Source organism: Gymnogyps californianus, chromosome 20 (assembly GCF_018139145.2).
Source record: "Gymnogyps californianus isolate 813 chromosome 20, ASM1813914v2, whole genome shotgun sequence".
In the NCBI taxonomy this organism is placed as follows: Eukaryota; Metazoa; Chordata; class Aves; order Accipitriformes; family Cathartidae; genus Gymnogyps; species Gymnogyps californianus.
The window spans coordinates 9,016,513-9,039,875 of NC_059490.1; the positions used below are offsets into that span (position 1 = coordinate 9,016,513).

The 23,363-nt window shown below is 41.4% G+C and overlaps 1 protein-coding gene across 1 annotated transcript in view; it reads left to right on the top strand.

The window, feature by feature from the left end:
* Nucleotides 1-21,201, top strand: part of PPM1E (protein phosphatase, Mg2+/Mn2+ dependent 1E) — a 66,151-nt gene extending 44,950 nt beyond the window's left edge. Inside the window, 7 exon segments of the mRNA XM_050908954.1 lie at nt 11,503-11,621; nt 16,263-16,462; nt 18,252-18,440; nt 19,246-19,389; nt 19,710-19,803; nt 20,078-21,091; nt 21,094-21,201. Coding sequence (XP_050764911.1) covers nt 11,503-11,621; nt 16,263-16,462; nt 18,252-18,440; nt 19,246-19,389; nt 19,710-19,803; nt 20,078-21,091; nt 21,094-21,146 — 1,813 coding nt within the window. The 3' untranslated portion in view covers nt 21,147-21,201.
* Nucleotides 21,202-23,363: the final 2,162 nt, after the last annotated feature.

A 23,363-nucleotide genomic window follows, 5' to 3' on the forward strand; every position in this document is an offset into this window, starting at 1 on the left:
TGTTCAATCAAATCAAAGTCTGTGCCTTTTTTTTTTTTTTTTTTTTTTAATATAATGTGCTGTATTTGGAAGACTCTCTCTTACCTGCTCTTCATGAATGTGATTATTGAAGATGGATAGCAGTAGGTTTGGCTGTTGTCTCTTTAGGAAATCTTTTAAACCAGGACTGGAAGCAGGATATTTTACAGCCTGTGGAAAAACGTCTAAAGGCTGCCATTGTGTCATTCAGGCAAGAACAACTGAAAGCCCTAATGCATTTTATCTGCCATTCTGTTCCTCAACACTATAAATAATTCAGATCTGTTGGCTTAACTACTATTGGCAACTGTTATTTATTAAGAATGACTGAAATAACTATGTGGCTCAGTAGCACAGAATGCATTAGGGACTTTAATGTGAAGTAGAATAGTTAAAACATTTTGATTATCCTTTAAAGAAAAAAACTAAACCCCTAAACCTGCCAATATTCTTTGCAATTCTGCAAAGGACAAGGAACAGTGGGAATTAGGATGTGATCTTTCCGGCGTAAGTAAAGGTTTGTTCCTTTAAAAGAGCACACCCCCTGATCTTAGAGCCCCATTTACCCCTCTGGTGTCTTGTTCTGTGTGCATCGATGTCAGTAATTTTGAAATTGAGGTTCCAATAAAATCCTTAATTTGCCCCACTGTATAATGTTTGAATCTACCTGTAGTTATATGTTTATCTGTAAAATTATTTTTAAAGGTACTGTATAGTCTTTTCATGTTTGCTTTTAATTTGATTATCTTGCATGTCATGCTTAAGAGAGAGTACGTAAAAGAGCAGCAGTATTTTCTGGTGATCAGTGCAGGTGAATTGCAGTTCTCTTGTTCCGTTCCCAGTTTAGGGTTAATTTATAATACTCAGCCCTTCTTGGTACTGTTCATCATTAGAGTTGAAACTGCTTTCCAAAGGTCAATATCATTATCCCTATTTTGTGGACAAAAAATTAAGTCATTGAAAGGGCTAAGATCAGGCAGGGTATTGTTACAGCAGAAACAGAATATGTTACTACGGAGTGGCAGATATTTAGCTGTACATTGTAAGATGTATTACTGTGTAACACCAGAATGCTTTTACAAGTCAACTGATTATAAATGGTGCATTTGGAATAAATTTTGTATCACAAAAGAGTTGACACTCAGGACTCAGATGACTAATTATCTAATCTTACATCTGGCATAAACACCCAAGCCATTTGTATGATGTACTGCGTTTCACGAGAGCGAGAAGGGAGCGAGAGAACATTCTCTGCTGACTCAGTGGTCATAAATCTTCTGGGGTGTGTTGTGCCTTATATTTGATATTTGTTCAATGGGTTGAAAGAAGTTAAGTGATCAAATGTCATTTGAAAATCCTGGCCTGCAGCTTTTATTTTTTCTCATCTACATGAAGACAAATATTACAATACAAGCACAATTATTTGGGGACTAGCTCTGTGTGGTGTTACTGAAAGCTGTTCATTTGAATAGGCGCTGTAGATTCATTGTCTTCACCCTTCTTTAAAGAAGTCATTTTACATTTGTTTGCCTTAACGATGATCTGCAGTAGAGATATAAATGAAGAGAGCAGTATGTGCTGCTGTGCAGGATTTTTTCATTTGTTTGAAATTAAGTAATTAACTATAACAGCACAATAAATTTTTCTTTTTGATTAGTAATCAGAGGACTTTGGCATGTTAATCTGATCTAAAATAAAATAGATGCTCTGCATTGGGTGATTCTTATTTAACTTTTATTTCTGGACACATAAAATTTGTATGGCATATCTCTTCAGGTTAAGGGAAGTATCAATGAAGGTTTATTTTTAACAGAAAGAAAAAATAGGAGATGAATCAGTGGTTAGTAAATGATATGCCTGAACTTTTAGGGACAAAGTGTGCCTGCTGTAACAAAGTTTTCTGCAACATGAACTTTTCTAGATAGTGTGTCATTATTTTATGGTAAGGAGAGAAATCATCAAAAACTCCAACTGGAACATAAAATACCTGAAACAAAAAGAATATATGTATCTTCAGAGCAAGTTTGGGGACACTCATTGGTTTTAGACAGCATCTCATTCTGGCTTGACAAAATACAGAATTGATAAATTAAATTTTATGTATACTGTGTACGGTTTTATGCTGATGTTGGCACACTTTCAGATGTAAAATTAAATTACTTTTTCCAATAAGGCAGCATAGATTGAAGCATGGATTCCTTTCTTTGCTAATGGAACTAGTAGAAAGATACTAAATTATGCTGACTTTCAAACTGACTGAGAGCCAAAGAGAGAAAAATCAATGACATTTTTAATGTCCTGTAGAGCTTTTAAACAGGCCTCAGTCTAGCAGAGAAACTCACTATGAGATAACTGTTGTTGACATGGTTTTCCAGTTAAGAAATGTACTTCAGGTAGCATGCATCTTGCATAGATGTAGGCTTCGTTGCCATTCCAGACACAGAGATGCTAAGTAGGCAGTGACTGGTTTTTGGAATGGCAGTCAGAAGACTCTGGTTACGTGACAAGGTATGCATGTCACTCAAATGCTAAGCATTTCTGTTGGAACAGAGAATGCACTGTGTAAATATGAAAGCTAATCCCTGTAAAACAATAACGACAAAACCCAGAAGGATCTTTTATCTCAGTATAAATTCCTGAAAGTCACACGTATGGATAATTCCAATAAACTATCTTTATTTTGATTAATTAATGATAGGGTAAATATAGATTTTTTTTTTTTTTTTTTTTTTTTACTATGTGTTTGCATTTACATAGCTGAATCCTAAAGATCTAAGCTTTATAATAAATGTCCGTCAAATACGTGGCTTGCTGGTCTTTTTTAAATTTTATAATAATATTTTTATAGTTTTATAAAGTGCATTTTATAGCAGTAATTAAAATTTTACAAAAGACTATCCAATCCTTCAAAATCTTGCTGCTCAGATAGAAAAGGTTCTGATGTAGATAGGGGGAGACTGGTATATAGGTACATCCTCGACATCTCAGTATTGTAACTGAGGTTCATGGATTCTGGTCCATTTGTGTAATAAAATGATATCTCTTTGCATTCCTTCAAAGTCTAGGTTTACCTTTCTTTTAGTAACAGATGGATATAATACGGCTGTGAAGGACTTTAGACCTGGAATATGATTTTTCAACAGCAAACTTTGTATCTTCAATTCTTTGATGTAATGTAGAAAACTATCATACAGTCACTTCTGGGAATTCCATTTTTTGCAGTAAGTTGGCTTTCAGCTCCTGGAAGATTCATCTTGGGTTTTTAAAGGATGTTCATGTTACAGTAGATGACTTCTGTCATTTTAAAAGCAGCCTTTAATGCAGGTAGCATCAGCTCTACAGAGATTGAAATATAAGTAACCTCAGAACTGCCATATTTTGAGAATGAGTTAGAGAAATCATAGAATTAGGTTTCAAAGATAATATACAGACAATCTATTCAGCAGAATAGCTCTGTAGAAGCTGTTCTATGTAGTTTGGATTCTTCACAGTTCACCCCTTCAGTGTCAATTGCATTTTAGTGACAGTTATTAAATCACAAATGCTTATGAGTGGTTTGTGGTCAGCAACCATTTATTTTCTAAATATACGCTAGCCTTCATGACATTGTACCTCATCAAAGAGACAAAGGTGACCTTTTTATTTTGTCTTGCTTACATTTCCTTAGCTTTATGCACTGTCATGCGCACTTACCCCTGCGGAGAAAGGAAGTAGTGACTTGCTACACGGCAGAAAACAGATTAGAGGTCTCAGCCTAATTCATGTGTTGAAGATAGTATGTTAAAAGTGAAGGGTTTCCCTTAGTGACCTGTATTGGCAGATGAAATTCTAGTAGCATCATTCCAAGAAGTTGATGTCAAAAGTCTGGTTTGTAAGGGAACAAGGCTTTTGTGCTTGCTCAGTCTGTCTGCCCATCGGGTTCCTCCCACTGATAAGCTTAACCTTGCAGGCCAATTTCAATCAAATGCAAAGGATGGGTTGAAGTCTGAAACATAACTGAATACCCGTCAATTTTCTGAAAACTAGTAGCAGGGTGGGTGAGAATGGCCATTCCAAGGTAAGGGTAGGGAGGACTGAGCCCTGATCGATCTGTCTGGCAGCGTCAGAGGGCCAGCCCGTGCCCAGTTCCTGGCATGTGCGGTTTGTCCTGTAAAACAGATGGTGACATGGAGGGCTCCGGGGAAAACCAGCCCTGCTGGAGAGGGGAGTCGAGGGGCAGAGCGTGCACATCTGCAGGGTGCCTGGGCTTGCTCTTCCTGCTGCTGGTGGCATCGCATCTCTTACTTGGCCTTTTTTTAGCTTCTAGTAAGGAAGATGTTTGCAGTAGTGTGCTAGAAAGCCTGTGTTAGATGCGTTCTGAAACACGTTGGTGCGAGAGAGGTTGAGCGCGTGTGCGAACATAGCTGGAAAGGGGCCTGATCTTAGATTTGGCATCCATTGACAAATCTAGTGCCAGCTGCCTCTGGACCTCAGAGGCTGGGAATTTGAGCTGCACTCGCCTGCAGTGCTCCGACTGGAGAAACGAGGTAGGATATCCCTTTGCAGCCAAGTCTCCTAGGCAGTCAGATAAAAGAATATATGAACCATGCTCTTGCAATCACACTTTCCTAAGCAATTTTTTTCCTCATTTATTTTTTTCAGCATTGTGCCAGTATTTTAATTTTGCTCTCTGCCCTGATTTTTTTTTTTTAATTAGTTTGATATGCTGTGCAGCACAGCACTTTCTTTGCTTCCTTATGTATAATATCCTATCAAAAACCCCTGACAGATGAGTGCGGCTCCTGAGCCCTTTTATGGGATCAGTGCCAACGCACTCATAATTGAGTTCTGTGCTTTTGCAAATGTTTCCCATCTGATCACCAAACGTGATTTCCTAGCGCTTTCCATTCATACCTATTTCACATATCCTTTACTAGAGAGAGCATTTTGTTGACTCTATATCATTAAAAAATGAGGAAAGAATTGGAATATTTTTATTTCAGATTAGATCTTAATTTGTGAACAAGTCAAAACCAATGTCTTTGACTTGTAGTGGTTAACAAGTGACAGTTAACAGGTTATTTCTAAAGGCTTTTAAAAATTGTTGTTCTTTTGGTGTTTTTTTTAAGGTGGGTATTTTAAAATTGAGACTATAAAGTATTTTTACCTTAGTCATAGCTGTCAAATATGAGCTTCATGTAAGATTTTATTCTATTTTATGAGATAGACTTTCAATGATTGCAACTAAGTGGAGAACTTGCATTATTCACCATCAGCAAAATCTTCGAGCCTAATAAGAACTTGCAAAGGGAAATTATTGTTCCTATAAAAGCAATTTTATTCTCATTCACTATATTTATCTGTGGAGTCTTTAGGACATTTCTGAGACCATAGCCTCCATAAACGCTTTGACAAGTAAGATACAGCTATTACAAAATAAATACAGTAATAAATACTGAAAGTCTGATTGGTATGTTGAAGCATCTTAATCCAGCTGTTGAAGATGTTATCTGATAAGCAGTGCACCTCTGTTGTTTTTGTTTGTTTGTTTTTTTTAATGTCCAGTTAAGATAGACTTAACTGCAGGAAAATGTATATATAAACTTGATCATACTCTCTAGAACACGGCAGTGAGCACAATGCAAAAGGTTAAATATTTGGTAAAAAAGAGGTACCACCGCAGTGCCTGTATAGAATATGGGCATGGTAAACACATCAGAAAAAGTGTATTTTTGTAATGGTTGCGTATTATATTTCTGTTGCTTACAACTGTCACCACAAGGACAGAATAATTTTGAATGTGACCAGGCAGCTGTCTCTGTGAAGCCTATAGATAGCAGCTTCCTTGTGTAGCACATTTTCAGCTCCTTCAAACAGATTTATCAAGCATCTTTACGGTCTCAACACTGCCAGCTCAAATGACTTCTCAAGGAGCTTTGGTTATGCAATCTTTTAAAAGGTGCATTGTTTTTTCTGTTTGTTTCTTTTTTTGTGTATGTGCTGGTTTTTTTAGTAACTCACTGCAGCAGCTAAAATCTAGTGCAGGGTTTCACCATGTGTTAGGAAAAAAACCATACTCCATTTGTCCACCGTGACCAGGCTTTAAATAAGCATCAAAACTTTCACCAGCTGTGCAAAGCAGCAGAACGGCACAGGTCAGAGCAGAGCGGTGAGCTTGCAGGAGAGAGCGATGCTTTGTGAGTAAGGAGAGGAGAACCTGCAGAGAGAGGAGCTGGAAATAGCATTTGCTTGGCATCATTAGAAGATACATCCCTAATCATTTTGGGGTCTAAGGACTGCTTAACAGAATATTCCTCTCTGAGTCCTTCTCTGAGTCCTGTCTGACTTACAGGACTTAGGAGACAAACAGAAGCCCCTCAGTTGGTACCCTGTCTTTCTGGATGGCTACTGAAACAGGAGGTGGCTGAAGGGAGGGCTGGATAAACAGCCAAAGCATCTTCCCAAGAATTTCTCCGCTCATTACTGCTGCAGTTCACAGCATGGGAACTTTCAGTAATAAAGACTTTAAAGGCTTCTTCAAAGAGCTTCCAGGCTGTATCAGAAGCTCCATCTGGAAGAAGTCTCATGAGACTTTGGAGTGTTTTGTAAATACAGGCTGGGGACAAATGAGGTTTTTCTTAAACTGAATCTTGCAAAACTTGCTTTCTAACAAGAACTTGCACCAGGCCACGCTAACACAGGAGTGTTTACCAAACTGCATCCCTAGTGTAATGTCTCTTGGAAAGGGTGCAGTTAGCTTGTCATCCCTACAAAGTCTTTTACTAACACAGTAAGTTATAGGCCTTATGGGAATGTGCTATCCTTGGTTCTCTTCAGGTCATGTTCTTGGTCTTGGATTGTTGTGCAAAACTATATAAGATGTTTTATACTGTTTGCCTGTGGATTGGTTTTGTGTTTCAGCAGATTGAATAGCATTTCCATTTAAATCATGTTTCATTCATTGCTGTTCTGTAGTGTCAGGGGACTCTTGAGGTAATAGGAACACTGTATGTTTTGTGATTTACTGACCATTTTGGCCTTTGAAAGGCACCAGTACGTTTCGGTCCATTTTTCCTGCTTTGTTTGGGTTAGTGATGCATCATCAGTTACATCAGACCATGACAGCGTTAAGTATTTTCAGCACTGGTGGCACTCGATTGTGTATTTTGGTCAGGGGCAGTAATGTGCCTGTAGCATCATTTTCCCATCAGCAGTGCTAATGCTCCAGGAACACCAGCATTACCGAGTTTTAAGAACTTGATGTCTGTCTTTCATGGTTTTCCCCTTTTGAGATGCATCAACTTTTCTAAAAATGTGTTTACGTTGTGCAGTTGTTTATGACTGTGAGTTAGCTGCCTGCATCAGACTAAACCTGCCTGTCTAGAGCTGCTGTTTGCCCGTGTATTCCACTTAGCGCTTCTGGCAGCATATGAGAACAGGGATTATGGAGCGAGAAAAAAGTATGAAAGCTCCATAAATCTTGCATAGATTGAAAATATCTCCCACTATCATCTTGATATTTTTCCCTTCAGTTGTGCTCTTATCTAGAAACCTCAAAGTATTTTACAAACACTGAATGAAGCCTTCTATAGCCTTCTTCCTTCTCCTCCTCTCCCACAGGTAATGACATTTGCATCCCTTGATTGTAGGTAAGGAATCGAAGGTCTGAGTGGCGAAGTGACTTGTCCAAGGTCAGTTGCTGAATTAGTGGCATGGCTATGAATAGACATAGGCGTTCTAGCTCCCAGCTCTCTGCTAAACAAGATCGTGCCCTCTCAGTTTCAATTTGTCATAACTTAATGACTAATAACATTTGAGCATCTAGAATGTGGCAGAAGGATTTATTTTCAGCAGCCAACAGGTAAGCCTTAGTTACGCCAGCAGCAGGATGCAATGCACCTCCCATGTCCCCATGGATCCTGTCTGCTACTTCTTGTTTTGCGTAAAAGTTGTGAGGACAGGTGAGGGCTACCAGCGTGGCAAAGTCTGATCATTTGAGTGTGGGTCTTTGCTGTTTTATGGGATGCTGTAGGTGCTCACCTGAATGTTCGCTTTTGTGATAAAAACAAAGATCCTAGACCTGATTCTTCATTTGTCTTGTGTAACAATAATGAAGTGTCCTGATAGCAGCTTGACTTCAACATCTAATCTATTTTAAAAGTAAAAAAACCTCCAGTGCAGTCTGCTATTCCTTGCAGGGGAGAAGTAATTCAACTAAAGTCCTCTCAGGAGCCAAGTAAGAGAAGTAAATTTTGAGTTGTGCTAATCAGGAAGAGGAAGTCATCTGTCTGCATCTGCTCACTTCCCTGCTTACATGGCATAGCCCTGTAACGGCTACATAAGAAGCTTTGTGATGAACAAATGTCAAGGGCAATTAATTCTTTGGCAGGCAGCTGTTACTATTAGGACAAAGAGTGGCCAGACATAGAAGGAAAGCCTTCAGCTGATTTATTTTCTCTACCTTTTCTGTCAAAATTGATAAGTCACTCAAACCACAATGGTGAACTTCCATGCAATAAGAATTTTAAATTTGCCTTTTTTTTTTTTTTTTTTTTTTTTTTTTAGTAGGAGACCTTACGTTAGATCTAGAGCACAGAGGAATAGCTCAGAGAAAATGTTTGGAAAGTCTTCACCACTTTAATGCTATCAGGAAGGAGCAGAGTTGTGTGTTAAGCTGGTAACATAATAATATGTGGGCTGAGTTAAGTCCACTTCAGACTGTTTTTCTCAAACTTAATTGATGGAAACGGCCCACTTTTGGGCTTGATTTATTACCTTAGCAGAGTTATTCCAGGATTGCTGCAGTGCAACTGTGGGTGTTCTAAAACATCCACGCTGCCAGAGAATCAGGAAGGATGTACTTAAAATCCTCTAATTTATCTAATAACATCTTTAGCGGCTTTTTGTGTAGGTTTAGTATTGTAATGGAAATGCACTCTTTGGCTAGATAAAGAGCTCCTGTGTGAAACTGCAAGCATTGGCTGTAGGGACACGTAAATAGCATTTGGAGCTGATTGAGGAAATACTCTGACCAGCTACATACGCTGTAAATGCACCTTTCAATTTTGTAATCTGTCACTATGGTTAAAATAATATCTAAAATTTCAGATATGAATGTTCATGACTCTGGGTCTTCATAGACGTGGCTTTCCCACCTTCCAAGCCCAGGCAGAGCAGAGGTTCCTTGTGTCGGGGGGAATTTTTCCCTCTGCTGTTTAGGTCCTATTGAGTCTCTATTTTAGCAATTGTTGTTGCCTCAGTTCTTAACCAGGTTCCCCTTTGCCCATCAGTGGATGTTCCTGAGGGGTTGTTCATAAGTGACACAAAACGAGTTTGGTTTTCCTAAAAAGTTTCAGCACTAAGGTGGTGAGGGTAAGCCTTGGGCTGGGAAAGAAGCTCAGATTCCCGCAGGTGCTAGCACAGCCTGTTACGTTCGTGCCCGAAGCGAGGTCTGTCTGGCTTGTGTTTGTAAATGCTTTCAGCGTGGATTCTTCTGCTGTGCGTTATTTAGGCTGAACCTTAATCTTTCTCTGCATTTTTTCAGAACGCTGTCCTCGCAGTGTTGCTAACTGCTGGCATAATTATTCTATCCCAGGCATCGCAATCTCTCACTTTTGTTGTAACATGGAAATTGCAGGTAACATGAACAGTAACCAGTATCACCGCTCTGGAGTACTGGAGCTAATTATAGAAATGAAAAACCTGCTCTTTTTGAGCTAAATAAAGGCGGACAAGACGAGATAGAAAATCAGCTTCTACACGCACCAGAAGTAAAGGAGGTCCCGATGTGTTTTCCTCTTGCTGATTACTTTTACCACCGGGCATTGCTGTGTGTAAATAGGATCAGAGTTCCTGTGTTGTGCTGGGAAGAGCCAGTCCTAAGACAGCTGATTTCCTCCAGCAGTCATGCTTCATTAGCGCGCACGTTGCTGAGGCTTGGAGGTGCTGCGTGAGCAGAATACTCGGCCGCTAGTTCTAGGAAATACTCTTGCTGATGGCGCAGTAACGTGGTACGAGTGGCTTTCTGCGTAACTTCAAGGGTCAGAGCTTGTCTCATGACAATGTATCACTTGGACAAAGCTATTTATTGCTAATCTTGTATTTAAATAATTTATAGATGTGTTGAACAGTAAATAATGAGGGTTGGAGGACTTATTTTGTGTACATTTTCTAAATCTCTTACATAATCTTACTGTTTGTAGCAGCATTTGGTATCAAGAATCTGGAAAAATTTATGGTAAAATGGCTTTTCAAAAAAACCCAAGTGTAGTGAATCTGATTTTTTTTTTTTTTTTTTCTGGAATTCAGATTTCACTGCTGAAGCTACAGCACGTGGGCCAGTTTAGGATGGCAGTTGGCTTTCCTGGGCAGTGAACCAAATGGGAATGCAAGTGATGGTCACCACGTGCTTCTCAGGCTCCAGAACGAAGTCTGATGAGTCCAGTTTCCTGTGCAGAAGTTTTTCTGCTCCGGATCTGGTTGGACTGATGCTTCTAGGCTAATGCCCCCTCTCCAACCGTGCTAAAAGCATGTGAACAGACTTACTAGGCCTAAGCAGAGGAAACAGGTTAAGGAAGTATATGTGCTTATTGCCTGTTCCCTGGACTAGCTGATGCGGAATTCTGTTGTTGATGGACGGCTTCTGAGACTGAAATTAGCTCGAATGTCTCTGTGCGGTCCTGCAATGGTAGACGTGTCTTATGGGAGGACATTGTTACCCCGATGATAACTATGGAAACTAGCAGTTTCAGGCTGTGTCAGCAAGAGACACCTGGAGAAGTTAAGGCAGACCAATGGGAAATACGAAGTCATGCATAAATTAAGAGGTATTAAACTCCTCTTGAATGAGAGAATGTACATTAAAGTGGCCTTGGCTTGCTATAGATTAATTAACCTTGGGAGATATCAGGCTTAATTAAGCTACAGTGAGTTAAAGCCACTTTACTCTTGATAGAGATCATTCATGAGGGAGCTTTTTAACCTTATGCACATCAACTTCATACCTCCTATGGGTTTGCCTTAACTTTCAGTGTCCCTTGGTGAGGTTTTAGACACTCTGAAATCTGAGGACTTCGCTTATCCTTTGGACTCCTGACTCCAGTTCTTAGGAGAAACTGGACAGAAGGGGCTTAAGGTAAAAGTGTATAATGCACAGGTAAAAAATGTACGCTAAGCAAGGGTTGCATGACAGACTCTGCAGGGGGGTTCAAGTCTAGATTTGAAAAGCATTTAAATAGAAGTTACAAAATGGAACATTAAAACTTAAGAAACAGGGAACATAAGAGTGTCACTAAAATCCATATTGTGAGTTTGAGGTCTTGCTGCAGGGTTGTGGTGCTGTCTAGCAAAGAAAAATCAGAAGTCTTACAAATCTTGGTTCAAATTCCTGTTTGTTTATAGAAAAGTATTGTTATGTATTTCCCTGACTGCAAGTTACCTTGCTAAATCAGATGAAAATATCTTTTTGTGGGTTTCTTTTTGTGTTTTGTTTTTTTTCTTTTCCAGTAATTGCCCTTCATTTTTGGCTGCTGCTTTAGCTAGAGCAACTTCAGATGAAGTCCTTCAGAGTGATCTTTCGGCACACTACTTACCAAAGCACGTGGACAATGCAGATGGGATCATACGTAAGTACATCTGCACGTGATAATGTACAATTTTACATGGTGTGGATTTTTCACCATTCTGTATACTGGAACACTTTGCAGATAATTCATAGATTTTTAAAGTCAGCATTGACTTCGGTGATCCATCTGGTCTGACCGCTTGAATGGTACTAGATTCCCCTCAAATTAGTTTGTTCTACCAGCTAGCTAAACAAAGTTGGACTAGATTTCTCGTAAAGGAATATCCCATATTGATGTAAAAAGATTAATGGAGAATTCACCACCACTCCTGATAGAGCTAGTGGCTAATTTCTTAGTCAAAGCTTTCTCATCTTTGAATCTTGTCTAGTTTAAACTTTTACTATTGAATTCTTTCTCTATTTTTAAATGCCTTTCTCTGGTTGTATTTGTACTTGTAGTTTATCAAATTTTTGCTCCTTAAGACCAGGTGGAAATCACTCCTTTCTTTTAAGTGCGCCTTCTTACGACTGTATCTGGTGGCCCTGAATTTCTTTATAAGCACTTTAGACTATGTGGTCCTGCTGCTTGCTGGCAAGTGCCAGTTGTCCTCCTTCATCCTTAGAGCAAAGTCAAATATATGTGGGAAGAGAGAATTTAATTCTGAATTATTTCAGTCAGTATAGTTTTCACTATGGCTTTTAATTTTTTTATATAGTTTTAGCAAATGATAGTATAAAGATATTTCACGCTTAAAAGGAAAATTTCCTTTTTTCCATTTATCTGTGTTGGCTAACAAGATTTTTGCAGCATCCAGCTCAAAGCCATGCACCCTAAATCATTTCAGGATTCTGCTGACCTAAATAACCTTGAAAAACTTTCTGGGGTGCTATTACAATGAAGAACAATGTTTCTCACATGTATTGAGAGGAAATCTGTCATTTGATCTTGAAAATACAGTCACCAAACCACTTTGTCCATTCCCTCCTTTTTTGATTAAAAAAATAAGTAAATGATTCTGGGGATCAGTAGGATATATAAATCTGGCTCTTCAAAAAGGAAGGTTCTGCTGTATTTCTGAGAGGCCTTTGGAAACCTGAGAAACAGAAAAACATGCTATGAGTTCCCTTTTTGTAGGTATTGCTGCCTCCTCCTGCTGAGCAGGTAAATGGAATAGATTTGTCATTGTTCTGGCTGAGCAGCCTTCATTAATTTCAAATTGAGATCTCTGAGACTTGCATAAATATTTGACAGTCTCCAAGGAAATGTTGACTAAGCCTCCACACAGAGTACCTAAAGAGTTCAACAAAAAAAGAAAAAGAAGAAGAAAACACCACAAAACCCTCACACCTACAGGAATTGCCATTTAAATATATCTAAATCTGTAATACACAGATGCAAACATAGATTGATATGTGTACAGGCTATAGCAGGCACTAAAAATATGACTCCAGATGCAGTATGTTTAGGTGAGTTGTCATAATGAAAGTACTTGAAAATAAAATATACCTTACAGATGCAATGTAAAATGTTAAAATGTGAAGATAAAGGGGGAGAGGAAGAGAGAGAACATCTTCTGGACCATAGTAAAGCAATGGTTTCATATGAATACTGCAATTTCAAATAATATACCATGAATGATAATTTTCGAAACAGAGCATTAGCTCAAGTGATGCAAGGTTTGGCTAAGAAAACCATAACAAAACTGGGGGGTTCATGCAGGACTGAAGGAGATTTCGTTGCAGAAGGTCAGCAACTCCATTCTAGCTAACTGTCTTAGTAGGAGTCCTTTGAGAAACCTGGGCTAGTTACTTAGAAGAGAGCTGCGACTGATGAATGCCCTAACTGGAACCATACAGGGACGCTTTCATGCTTTGAAAGAAAACAAAGGGACCTGTAGCAGGTGATGAAAATGGGATTTCTACATCTTGAAGTTTTGTGCTCAGAGTTCGCTGTTTATCCTAATGATGTTTGGACTGCTGCAGAATGTGAAACCAAGCTGAATTTAGCTGGCTGGTTTTGCTATCCAATTCTACGTCAGTTTTTCATAGGAACCCAGAAAGATTATTACTCTGTATAATACAAGGACACATGTACCTGATTTGCCTCAAGTTTGAATTTGCTAGAAGAAAAAAAATGATTCCAAATTTCCTTAGTGACACGTTTCACTCCGAGAATTGCAACGTGACAAATCCTGTTGCATACTTAGGAGTGGTAAAAGCAGTTATTGGTGTGCTGGTGGAAAGGCAATTAGAAGCTTCAGGAAAGAAGAATGCTAATCTTAAAACAAGGAAAACAGTTTTGAGTCCACAAATGTAGGAATGCAAGAATATGAGCCTGTTATATTCGGGGTGACCATGTGTCTTTGGATATCAAGAACAGAATCTAAGAGTCGTAGGCCATGACTGATTCTTCTCTTCCACTTGCACTGGAGAGGAGCAAGAGAACTTCCATGAGAACTGAAAGATGTTTGATTTCCTTTTTAAAAGGTCAGGTTAAGAACGTTTAGTTTTCTTTTATGTGGAGGAAGATATTCACGTAGGGGTTCGGCATTGTTAAGGAACCACCAAAGGAAGCTGGATAGTAGGACCGCGTTACATGGTGGAGGTATCTAAAATACCCAGCAGACTTCACAAAGCAAATCACAGTCCCATTACCTGGTCTTTCCAGGCACTAGGAGATAGGATTACTATAGCCAAGACACAAAGCGGTCATTGACTAGTCAGAAACTGGAGTTCTTAGATTCAGGAAAACCTTGGTCATTGGCTTGATGACATGTCAACAAACCTGGGTACTGATCTCTGTTGTCACACTGTCCGCGTTTTCAAGAAAGGTCTTAAAATTTAGGTACTAAAAAGCAGAATCTGATTACTGGTATTCTTTCTACCCTGATTTTGCCCTAAACCGAGTCAGTCATCTTTGGGAACAATAATGCCTGAGCTGGATTTCCCACTAGTTGTGGTACAATTAAGCGCTACTTCCAACGCTGGGGATTTTGGAGCAGCAGGAGGGAAATGAAATTCTCCATGACACAACCGCAATGACAGCTGAGTCAGCTCTGGCTCAGCGCTGCGACATTAACAATTGATGAGTAATTTACAGCTGTGAGGGGGTGGTTTAACTGTTGTGGGCCTTTCTCCTGTTTTAACCTCCAGAGCAATTATTGATGATGCTGACGCTACACGTACTCCCTGCTGGGGAAGGGTATTTAGTATCTCAGCACAGCCAATGGGTTTACTCCCTTCCTCCTTCAGAGTGACGCTCTGAAGCCGAACAGCCACGTGACATTGAAACGTACACCATTTCCCTTCATATATGCCCAGTGGAAAGAAATGGAAGAGCAAGTCTGTGGGGTTCGCTTCTGGAGAATATAATTTGGACGTGTCAGGCTGTACGTGTTCCCTCTTTAAATATATTACCCAGCAAAGAGATCTCTGGTGGCACCACTGAGAGCAGTATAGGTGTTGTGAAGGAATTGGTGCCCGTTACTACGGCAGTGGTGGGACGACCCAGTCATTTGATTCCCACCACTTGTTTTTAAAGCTGTGTGATCAAGAAGCTAAGAGTCCTTCTTTTGATTCTGTATATAGCTTATTTCCAGCTTAATGGCTGCTCTTGCAGATCAAGCTTGAACCAACTCATAAGCGGCAGAGCTGGGAATATATCTTGCTCCTAAGGATCTTGGCCCCCTGATCACTGTAGCCCACATCTTGTGTAGACCTAGTACAGAAATTAGTAAATGCTGCTTTTAGGTTCTTCACAGAATTTCTGTGAACTGAAAGATGCTGTAACTCTCCCCTCTACTCCCTGTATTTGAGCCATTCCTCCTCCAGGAATGCTCGACACTCATGGATTGCTGCTGTTTAGCTTTGAAGATCTCTGGCTTTGGCGAATGCTCATGAGCAAAGAGATTTTGATGTGTTCAGCTCTGATGCTTACTTCCTGGTTTCGTCCCCTGAATTTCAGAACAATTGTCAAGTGCCCGAGTTTTCCCATTTTAAAATTACTATTTCTCAGGAGTGACAGTTCAGCATTTTCTTAAATTTAAGACCTTTATGGTTTTCTCATTTGCTCATGCAGATTTCTTTGACACACCGTCTAGTCAGGAATCTGGAAATAATGTTATGAAACTAAGAAGATACCTGAATGTGTACGCTACTGAATGTGTACACTGCCAAAACATCTTAAAGTAACGCTGTTAATTTCTGTAGATTACTTACCGCTGTATTGCCTCAATTCTGCAGTAAGGTGTATTGTTTGGAATAGATAGTTTGGTCTAAAACCAATACGTCATGGTAATGGATTGTGGTTTTCGTGTGTGATGCTATCTGCCATGACAAAGTCCCTATGCGAGCTGCCGTGGCACAGCTGCAGCACCCTGTGCAGAGCGACACAGGAGACCAAACGCTGAGGGAAACGTACTTGGCTTTCATTTTTTCTGATGCTGCAAATGAGTTCCCCAAAGGCACGGGGGAATGTTTAAGTTAAAAAGACAAACAAACAATGAGCTGCTTACTGATGAATGCTGATTATGGCGAGTTTGGCTTCCTCTCTTTGTTGATCAGAGCCCAGAATTTCCCTGCTGACATCCATTTCAACTGCTTGGCTAAAATGGTTTTGTTTCATCTTTGTAATGTATGCAAGAAAAAAATTCTCACTTAATAACACTCTTAGCCTTTCATTTGTGGTTTTTGCCTTCCCCAGAGATTGAGACAGTGAAGCTAGCCCGCTTAGTTTTTAGCAAACTGCATGAGATCTGCAGCAACTGGGTGAAAGACTTTCCGCTCCAGCCGAAGCCCCACCGCTACTACGAGACATCCATCCATGCCATCAAGAATATGCGCAGGAAGATGGAAGACAAGCACGTCTGCATCCCAGACTTCAACATGCTCTTCAACCTTGAGGTAAAAAGAGATCAGGCGGAAGACAAATGCATATGCTAAATACAGTTTCCATTCTTGGGGAAACTAGGCAGTCTTATACTGTGAAAATGAAAGCCATACCTGTGATGGACCTGAGGAGGATTAACAGTCAAGAGACAAACCTGGTCTTAAGTTAGTTCAGTTGATATTCTGTAACCACAGCAGCAGTATGACATGCAGTTTCTACATAGGGTATATAGAATAAAAGAGCAATTTTCACAGGCTTCTGGTGAAATGTCATCTAACTAAACAAAGCTTGTATCTGGCCCATCCTGATGTAGCCATTCACGCAGTGGCTGCAGGACTGAGCTGCCATTGTGCAGAGAGCAGCCCTACTTTTGTGAGTGGCGACTGATGCGTTGTAGTACCATGTGATAAATCAAGGTAGGAGCCTCTCTTTGGCTGAAGATGCCCAGGTGTAGAAGAGGATTGCCAACGGAAACGAGGAAGTGGTTCACCTTACTGTTCATCACTGAAGCCGATTGTCGGCCGGGGTGGGTCTGTACTGCTTTTCAACCCTTTCTCTTGCAGGGGAAGAAGCCAAAAGCAAGAATAAGGAAAGGAAGTAAAAAAAAAAAACCAAACAAAAACCCCAAACAAAAAACAAACCAAAAACCAAACATAAAACTTATAGGAGAACAGGGTGCAGTTGACACAAGAATCTAGCAACATGAGTAGTTTGGTGGAACTGAGGCCAGACTTCCCTCCATTAATTTCTTTATGTGGCCCTCGGTCAAATGCTCATGCTTGCTCTTCCTTCAGATATAAAACTGCACACTGAGGAATGGCAAATAGAAGAAAGTGGCAAGAATTTTACCTTTAGGATCAGATTGCTGCATAATTGATTCTTTATTACGTCACTTTAATAACCATCTTCTGCCCCATCCACATTCTTGCCTTTAAATGATATTAATGCAAACAGAGGCAAATGTTTCCTTTGCCTGTCAATTGTCAGCTTTCTTACTTCAATTTGTGTTGGAGCCCATTACTTAAAAATTACAATGTACAAATATTCCAGTCATGAGATGGCTGTCAAGGCTGAATTGGCACTGACAGTGGGTTGGTGTGTTATGTATGAATAGGCACAGGAGTTGCTGTCTCCTGGTACAGCATTGTTTCTCTGTTTGAACAGATAAGGGGAAGCTGAGAAAACTGACTTGAAGATGAGTGATTTTGCTGTATTTGATTTGTGAATGTAATCACAATTATCTGATGAGAGAGTACATACAGTTTTTTAAAAAACAGGCATCTAAGGTGATATGGATTAGATTTAAAAAAAAAAAAAAAAGAAGAAGAATCAAAGCAGAGGCTGGCTGGCTTCACATTTTAACTGTACTGGCATTTTATCCCTGGTGGATTCCAGTCTTGATGCAGACTTCATGCAAACTGTATTGGATGTCCTTCTCTCTCTGTGGTTTTTGCAGTCACAAAAACTCCTGCACAATTTGATGAGAATGGCACTTTCTATTTGAGCTGAGCGACTGAATTGTAACAAATGGGACATAAGTAGCACTGAGAGAGCTACACGGGTGATTCTTGCAGGGCATCTCTTGCAGTTTGCAGGTAGAATTCATCAGCAATAAGGTGGAAATTTCCCATTGATGCAAGTGGAGATGGTCTGAGTAGTTTGTTTTTCCAGTGGAGACTCTGCCTCTAAGTGCAATTTAATGAGGACACCACAAATCTCAAGTTCAAAAGTTTTAAGACAATCCAATTGGCTGTTTGCCTTGCTTTCTCCTCAGTCGTTTTCTCAATGTGTTTCCATTGACAGGACCAAGAAGAGCAAGCTTATTTTGCAGTGTTTGATGGTCACGGGGGAGTGGATGCTGCCATCTATGCCTCCATCCATCTCCATGTGAACATGGTCCACCAGGAGATGTTTCAGCATGACCCGGCAGAAGCGCTGTGCCGAGCGTTCCGGGTGACCGATGAGCGCTTTGTCCAGAAGGCAGCCAGAGAGGTGATTGAGTTACCTGGGCTTGACTCTGAAAGTATTAATCTATAAATTCTGTCTTTGTTAGCAGGGGTGCTCCAAGCGCTGGGCTGAGCACAGGCCGGGGTCAGCACAGAGCTGCCCGTGCACAGTCCTTAGAGCCGGTGCCTGGACCACTGGTGCCTGGACCACCGGTGCCCGCTGGTGGGCTTCTTCATGCTCCATAAAGACGTCAGCCTCCACTTCTCACAACGTCCGGTTCATTTAGAAGGATGCTGCTGCTATTCTTATGTTCACATGCTAACTAGGTTTAGTCCTTGGGGTGGGGTTTTTTTTTTTCTTCATCTCTACAACATACGTTTTTCTTAGCTCCAGAAAGTAAGAATAAATGGGTAACTGACTCCGAGGCCTCCTAAACTTATGCAAGGGCTGAGTTAAGTGCACGGAACTCAAGATGCTTACAAATTAACCTCCCTCCAAGTTCATTAACATGCACGCGTTTCTATCAACAGATAGGAAACAGGCCCAGGAAGTCGACTAAAACAGTAGCGCAGCGGATCACTAGCAGAGTGCAGCTTCTGAAACGCGATTCCAAGGCAAGGGAAGTCACAGGGCAAAATCGATCACTTGGGTTCAGCCAGCTTGGCTCTGAGGGGCTGTTACCGAACAGTCGTAGCCGTAAGGAAAGCACTGCCTGTTCCACCCCGGGAACAGGCTGTGTATTGGAACATCAGCATGTCCTGTCCTTGAGTTAAGCAAGAAAAGGCTTTGAAATGGTTCTTATTGCTAATTTAAAACTGAGGGCATTTTTTTTTTTTTTCACCCTATCCAGAGTCTGCGTTGCGGAACCACCGGGGTGGTGACTTTCATCCGAGGAAATATGCTGCACGTGGCTTGGCTTGGGGACTCCCAGGTTATGCTCGTGAGGAAAGGCCAAGCTGTGGAACTGATGAAACCCCACAAACCAGATCGAGAGGTGAGAACGGCCTGTTTTAAATACACCCGGGCAGTGTTTGCCACTGAAGCTGACAGGTATCAGCTTTAGGTGGGATGCTGGGACACTGAGTGTCGCCTTGCCAGCGTCTCTTGGAGCGGCAGCGTTATGTTCCCGTTACCCTGGTTTGTTTGGAAGTTGGTATGGATTTGTGGGCAAATCCTTCGTTCTCATCTGCTGGGGCCTGCAGCCTCTACCATGCTGGGTTTGTGAAAACACCAAATATTTATTGCAGTGTTCAGGGTGCGATGGCAGTACTAAACGCTCTGTCCAAACAACTCTCGTGTTGCCTTGCTGTTTAGGATGAGAAGAAGCGCATTGAGGCACTTGGTGGCTGTGTGGTCTGGTTTGGAGCCTGGAGGGTGAATGGGAGCCTGTCAGTCTCCAGAGCTATTGGTAAGAGTGGGCTTCAATTCCTTTTTCAGATTTGCTTTTCTTTTTAATTAAAACTCTAATTTTCTAGTGATCGAAATTTGAAATACAGCTGAAGATAGATCTGTGAGCGATAACCTCTGGTTTTTTTTCTCAACGATTCGAGGGAATAATTTCCAAACAATTGCTTTAACTTGGGGCGAGAGTCGTTGGCTCCATGCTGTGTTAATAAAAGGGCTTCCAGGCGCTGTGGCTGCAAACCCACGGTCTCGTGTGTCTGTGTGTTGTTTTTCCACAGGGGATGCTGAGCACAAGCCATATATCTGTGGGGATGCAGACTCTGCCTCCACTGTACTAGATGGCTCTGAAGACTACCTCATTTTAGCCTGCGATGGCTTCTATGACACAGTCAATCCCGATGAGGCAGTCAAAGTGGTGGCTGACCATCTAAAGGAGAATAACGGCGACAGCAGCATGGTAGCACATAAATTAGTGGCATCTGCTCGGGATGCCGGTTCCAGCGACAACATTACTGTCATTGTGGTATTTCTCAGGGACATGAACGCAGCAGTCAATGTTAGCGAGGAGTCGGACTGGACAGAGAACTCTTTTCAAGGTGGGCAAGAAGACGGCGGGGAAGATAAGGAAAACCACGGAGACTGCAAACGACCGTGGCCCCAGCACCAGTGCTCAGCACCTGCAGACCTAGGGTATGAAGGACGAGTGGATTCCTTCACCGACAGAACTAGCTTAAGCATAGGGTCCAGCGTTAACCTGTTTGACGATCAAGGCTATTTAGACCTGACAAAACCAGAAACTAGTTCACCTCAGAGTGCCAAATGTCTGCCGCCAATTCAAGCGTTTAGTCCCGGCATACCAAAGAGTGCGAATTTGTTCAACGGCTTAGCAGTGAAGAACGAATCACCAGAGCGCACCGCGTCATCGATCCGTGGACAGAGCGATCCCCGGGAGTACAACGCTCCTCTTAGTTTGGGTGCTGCAGGGCAGAGCATCTACAGGGTGAAGGGTTTATCCCCCATCTTCTTTGGGCTGGAAGATGAACTGTTCAAATCCTTGGGAAAACGAGCTGCGTTCTTTCACTTCCGGCTCTGTACCGGGAAGAGGCGACCAGGAGCCAGGCTCAAACCAAAGTTTCACACGCCGCTCTTGGCTCGTGAGCCTTCCCATAGAGAAGGATCGAGTCTGTCCTTACCCGTCCGGGGCCGCGGTAGCAGGAGGTTGTCGGTAAGACACTCCCCGTGGTGGAGCCTGGCTAGTCATAGCGCTTACAGCGAGAGCGTGTTTTTGATGCGAAACAAAGTAATTGTATACCAGATTCATACCTTCATCAATGCTGTAAAATGTAACCATCTCCCTCGTGTTCCCCCGTCAGACTCCCAGAGTAGACATTCCCAAAATAAAACCGGCATCATCAGAAAGCGAAAAAAGGTGGGCATTTCAGAACTGTACTCCAGTCCCCCGCAAAGCTCAAACCATGTGTAAATAGATCTAGGAATTAACAAATGTAGTCGTTTCAATCTCAATAAAGTTTGCTGGTGGTGCCACCCCGAGCAATGCCGCAGCCGCCCGCCCGCCCGCACACACGAGTATCTAGCCACATTCACCAGTGAGAGCCGAGCAGGTGGTTCAGGTGAACAGAGACGGTTAGGGAACGGTCTTGACCACCACAGAAAGCTGAACCTGCCTGAGGTATGTCTGTGGAGCAATATGTAAAGAAAGATTCTGGTTTAGAACTGCCACATTTTTTGAGGGGGGGGGGGAAGTTTCCGTAGAAGTCAAGGTGTGGGGGGGGATTTTTTGTGTTCTGCTTTCTGTTTATTTCAGGCGAGCATTAAGACGAATTAGAAACTTACATCCACTGTTGCAGGTAGACGACTAAAAGCCATACAAGGTTTTACCAGGTAACTTAGGAATGGACAAACTAAGCTCCTGCTACTCTGTTCTCAGACTCTGATTGAGGTACCTGTTTTTTTTCATGTAACATAAAACGTGGAATATGAAGAACACTGTTTTTTGTAGTTTTTAAAAAAATGATTTCCTATGGCTAGAGGTGCAGTGTAGGGAATTTCGTATCTTTCTGGTGCTTTTAGTGGCATTTTTCTCGTTTGTCAGTTTAGGAAACTGTTCTCAATTAGTTTTAATTGAACATGATTGTGCTTAATGCTGTGAGCCAACCTCTTTCCACCGTAACTTCATCTCAGGTCTTAAAAGAACCCAGTCTGTGGAGATGTTCAGTACAATACTACTGTCACTCAACCAGTCAAACCCGAGAACTGCTTGCGAGAGATAATGAGCGATTTGATGAGCTGTTTGGTTTCGGTAATGATTTCTAGATGGCAAAGGCGTAATTTAATATCAAGTTGCAGCATGAAGGATGGTAGGATGTTGTGTCTACGAGGAGCGTTCCCGCTGCAATCTGGTGTTTTCCAGCATGTGTAGGAATGGATGCCGGGCTGCCGGAGCAATCCGAAGGGGACGGAAACGCCGCGGATGCGGATGAGCAGGGGCTGCGCTTGGGCTTTAGGGGAGAGGGTAGAATTCACTGACAAGCCAGAGCTCTGCTTCGGTTAAAGCTGGGCTCAGAAAGGAAAGTGAGGAACGTCAGTCGCCCTTATTTTCATAAGCAGAGCGTTATTTATCAAACTGGGAAACAAACAGCACCCACCAGCTCTTCCCTACTCTCGAGGTGATGTTAAACCCGTAGGGGAGCGGTTAATTGGGACGTAAGTAAGCAGACGATTCCCGTCGGCTCCACTAAATACACATCCTGTTACTATTCTTTGTTACAGTAAGACGTTTGGAAGAGTATGACTAAAGTAAGTCTTCATAGGCATTTATTGTACAATTCATATCATTTTAGCAGTAACAATTTAATAACAGTATTAGTATTTAGCTAGAATTTGCAAAGTATTTTAATATTAAGTAGTCAGGAGATTATTCAACATGACGAGACGGCAAGGTTTGAATTCTGCCAATTTCCGCTGCTTCTATCTCTGATGCACTATTTTAAAAGCAATCTGATGAATAGCAAAAGGCTTTGTGAGTAACCAGGAGCTGGAGTGTGGCTTTAGATTCCTTTGATCTTTTTCAGACTTTTTTTTTTAATCTTACGGGATCATTGGCTCTTATCTGTCATCTTATTAAGCCTTAGCTGTTGTCAACGTTCTCTTTAGCTGCAGCGTATGTTCCAAGTCAGATTTACCGAGGAAATTTGAGAAACCACGGAACGGTAAAATATGCAACTCTGGGGCATCTCGGCGGTGCCTTTCTTTTAAATTATTCACAGTAATAATGACGCATTGAAAGTCCATCTTCTAGCTGACTGTTGTGCTTCGGAGAGAGAGGTGGTGCAAGTGCAATTCTGCGTGCGAGTACGTTAGAATGAAAACCCGTTACGGATGATAAAACTTCTTCCCAGTCTGCAGGAGCAGTTGAAGAGCACTGGGCTGCGCGTGCGCTGTTTTGGGAAGGATCTAGCTTTTTAGGTGTGGATTCATAAACGATAATTCTGCGACTCATACCATTTATCTTGCTAGGAGAAAAAAAATCTACCATCGTAGTTC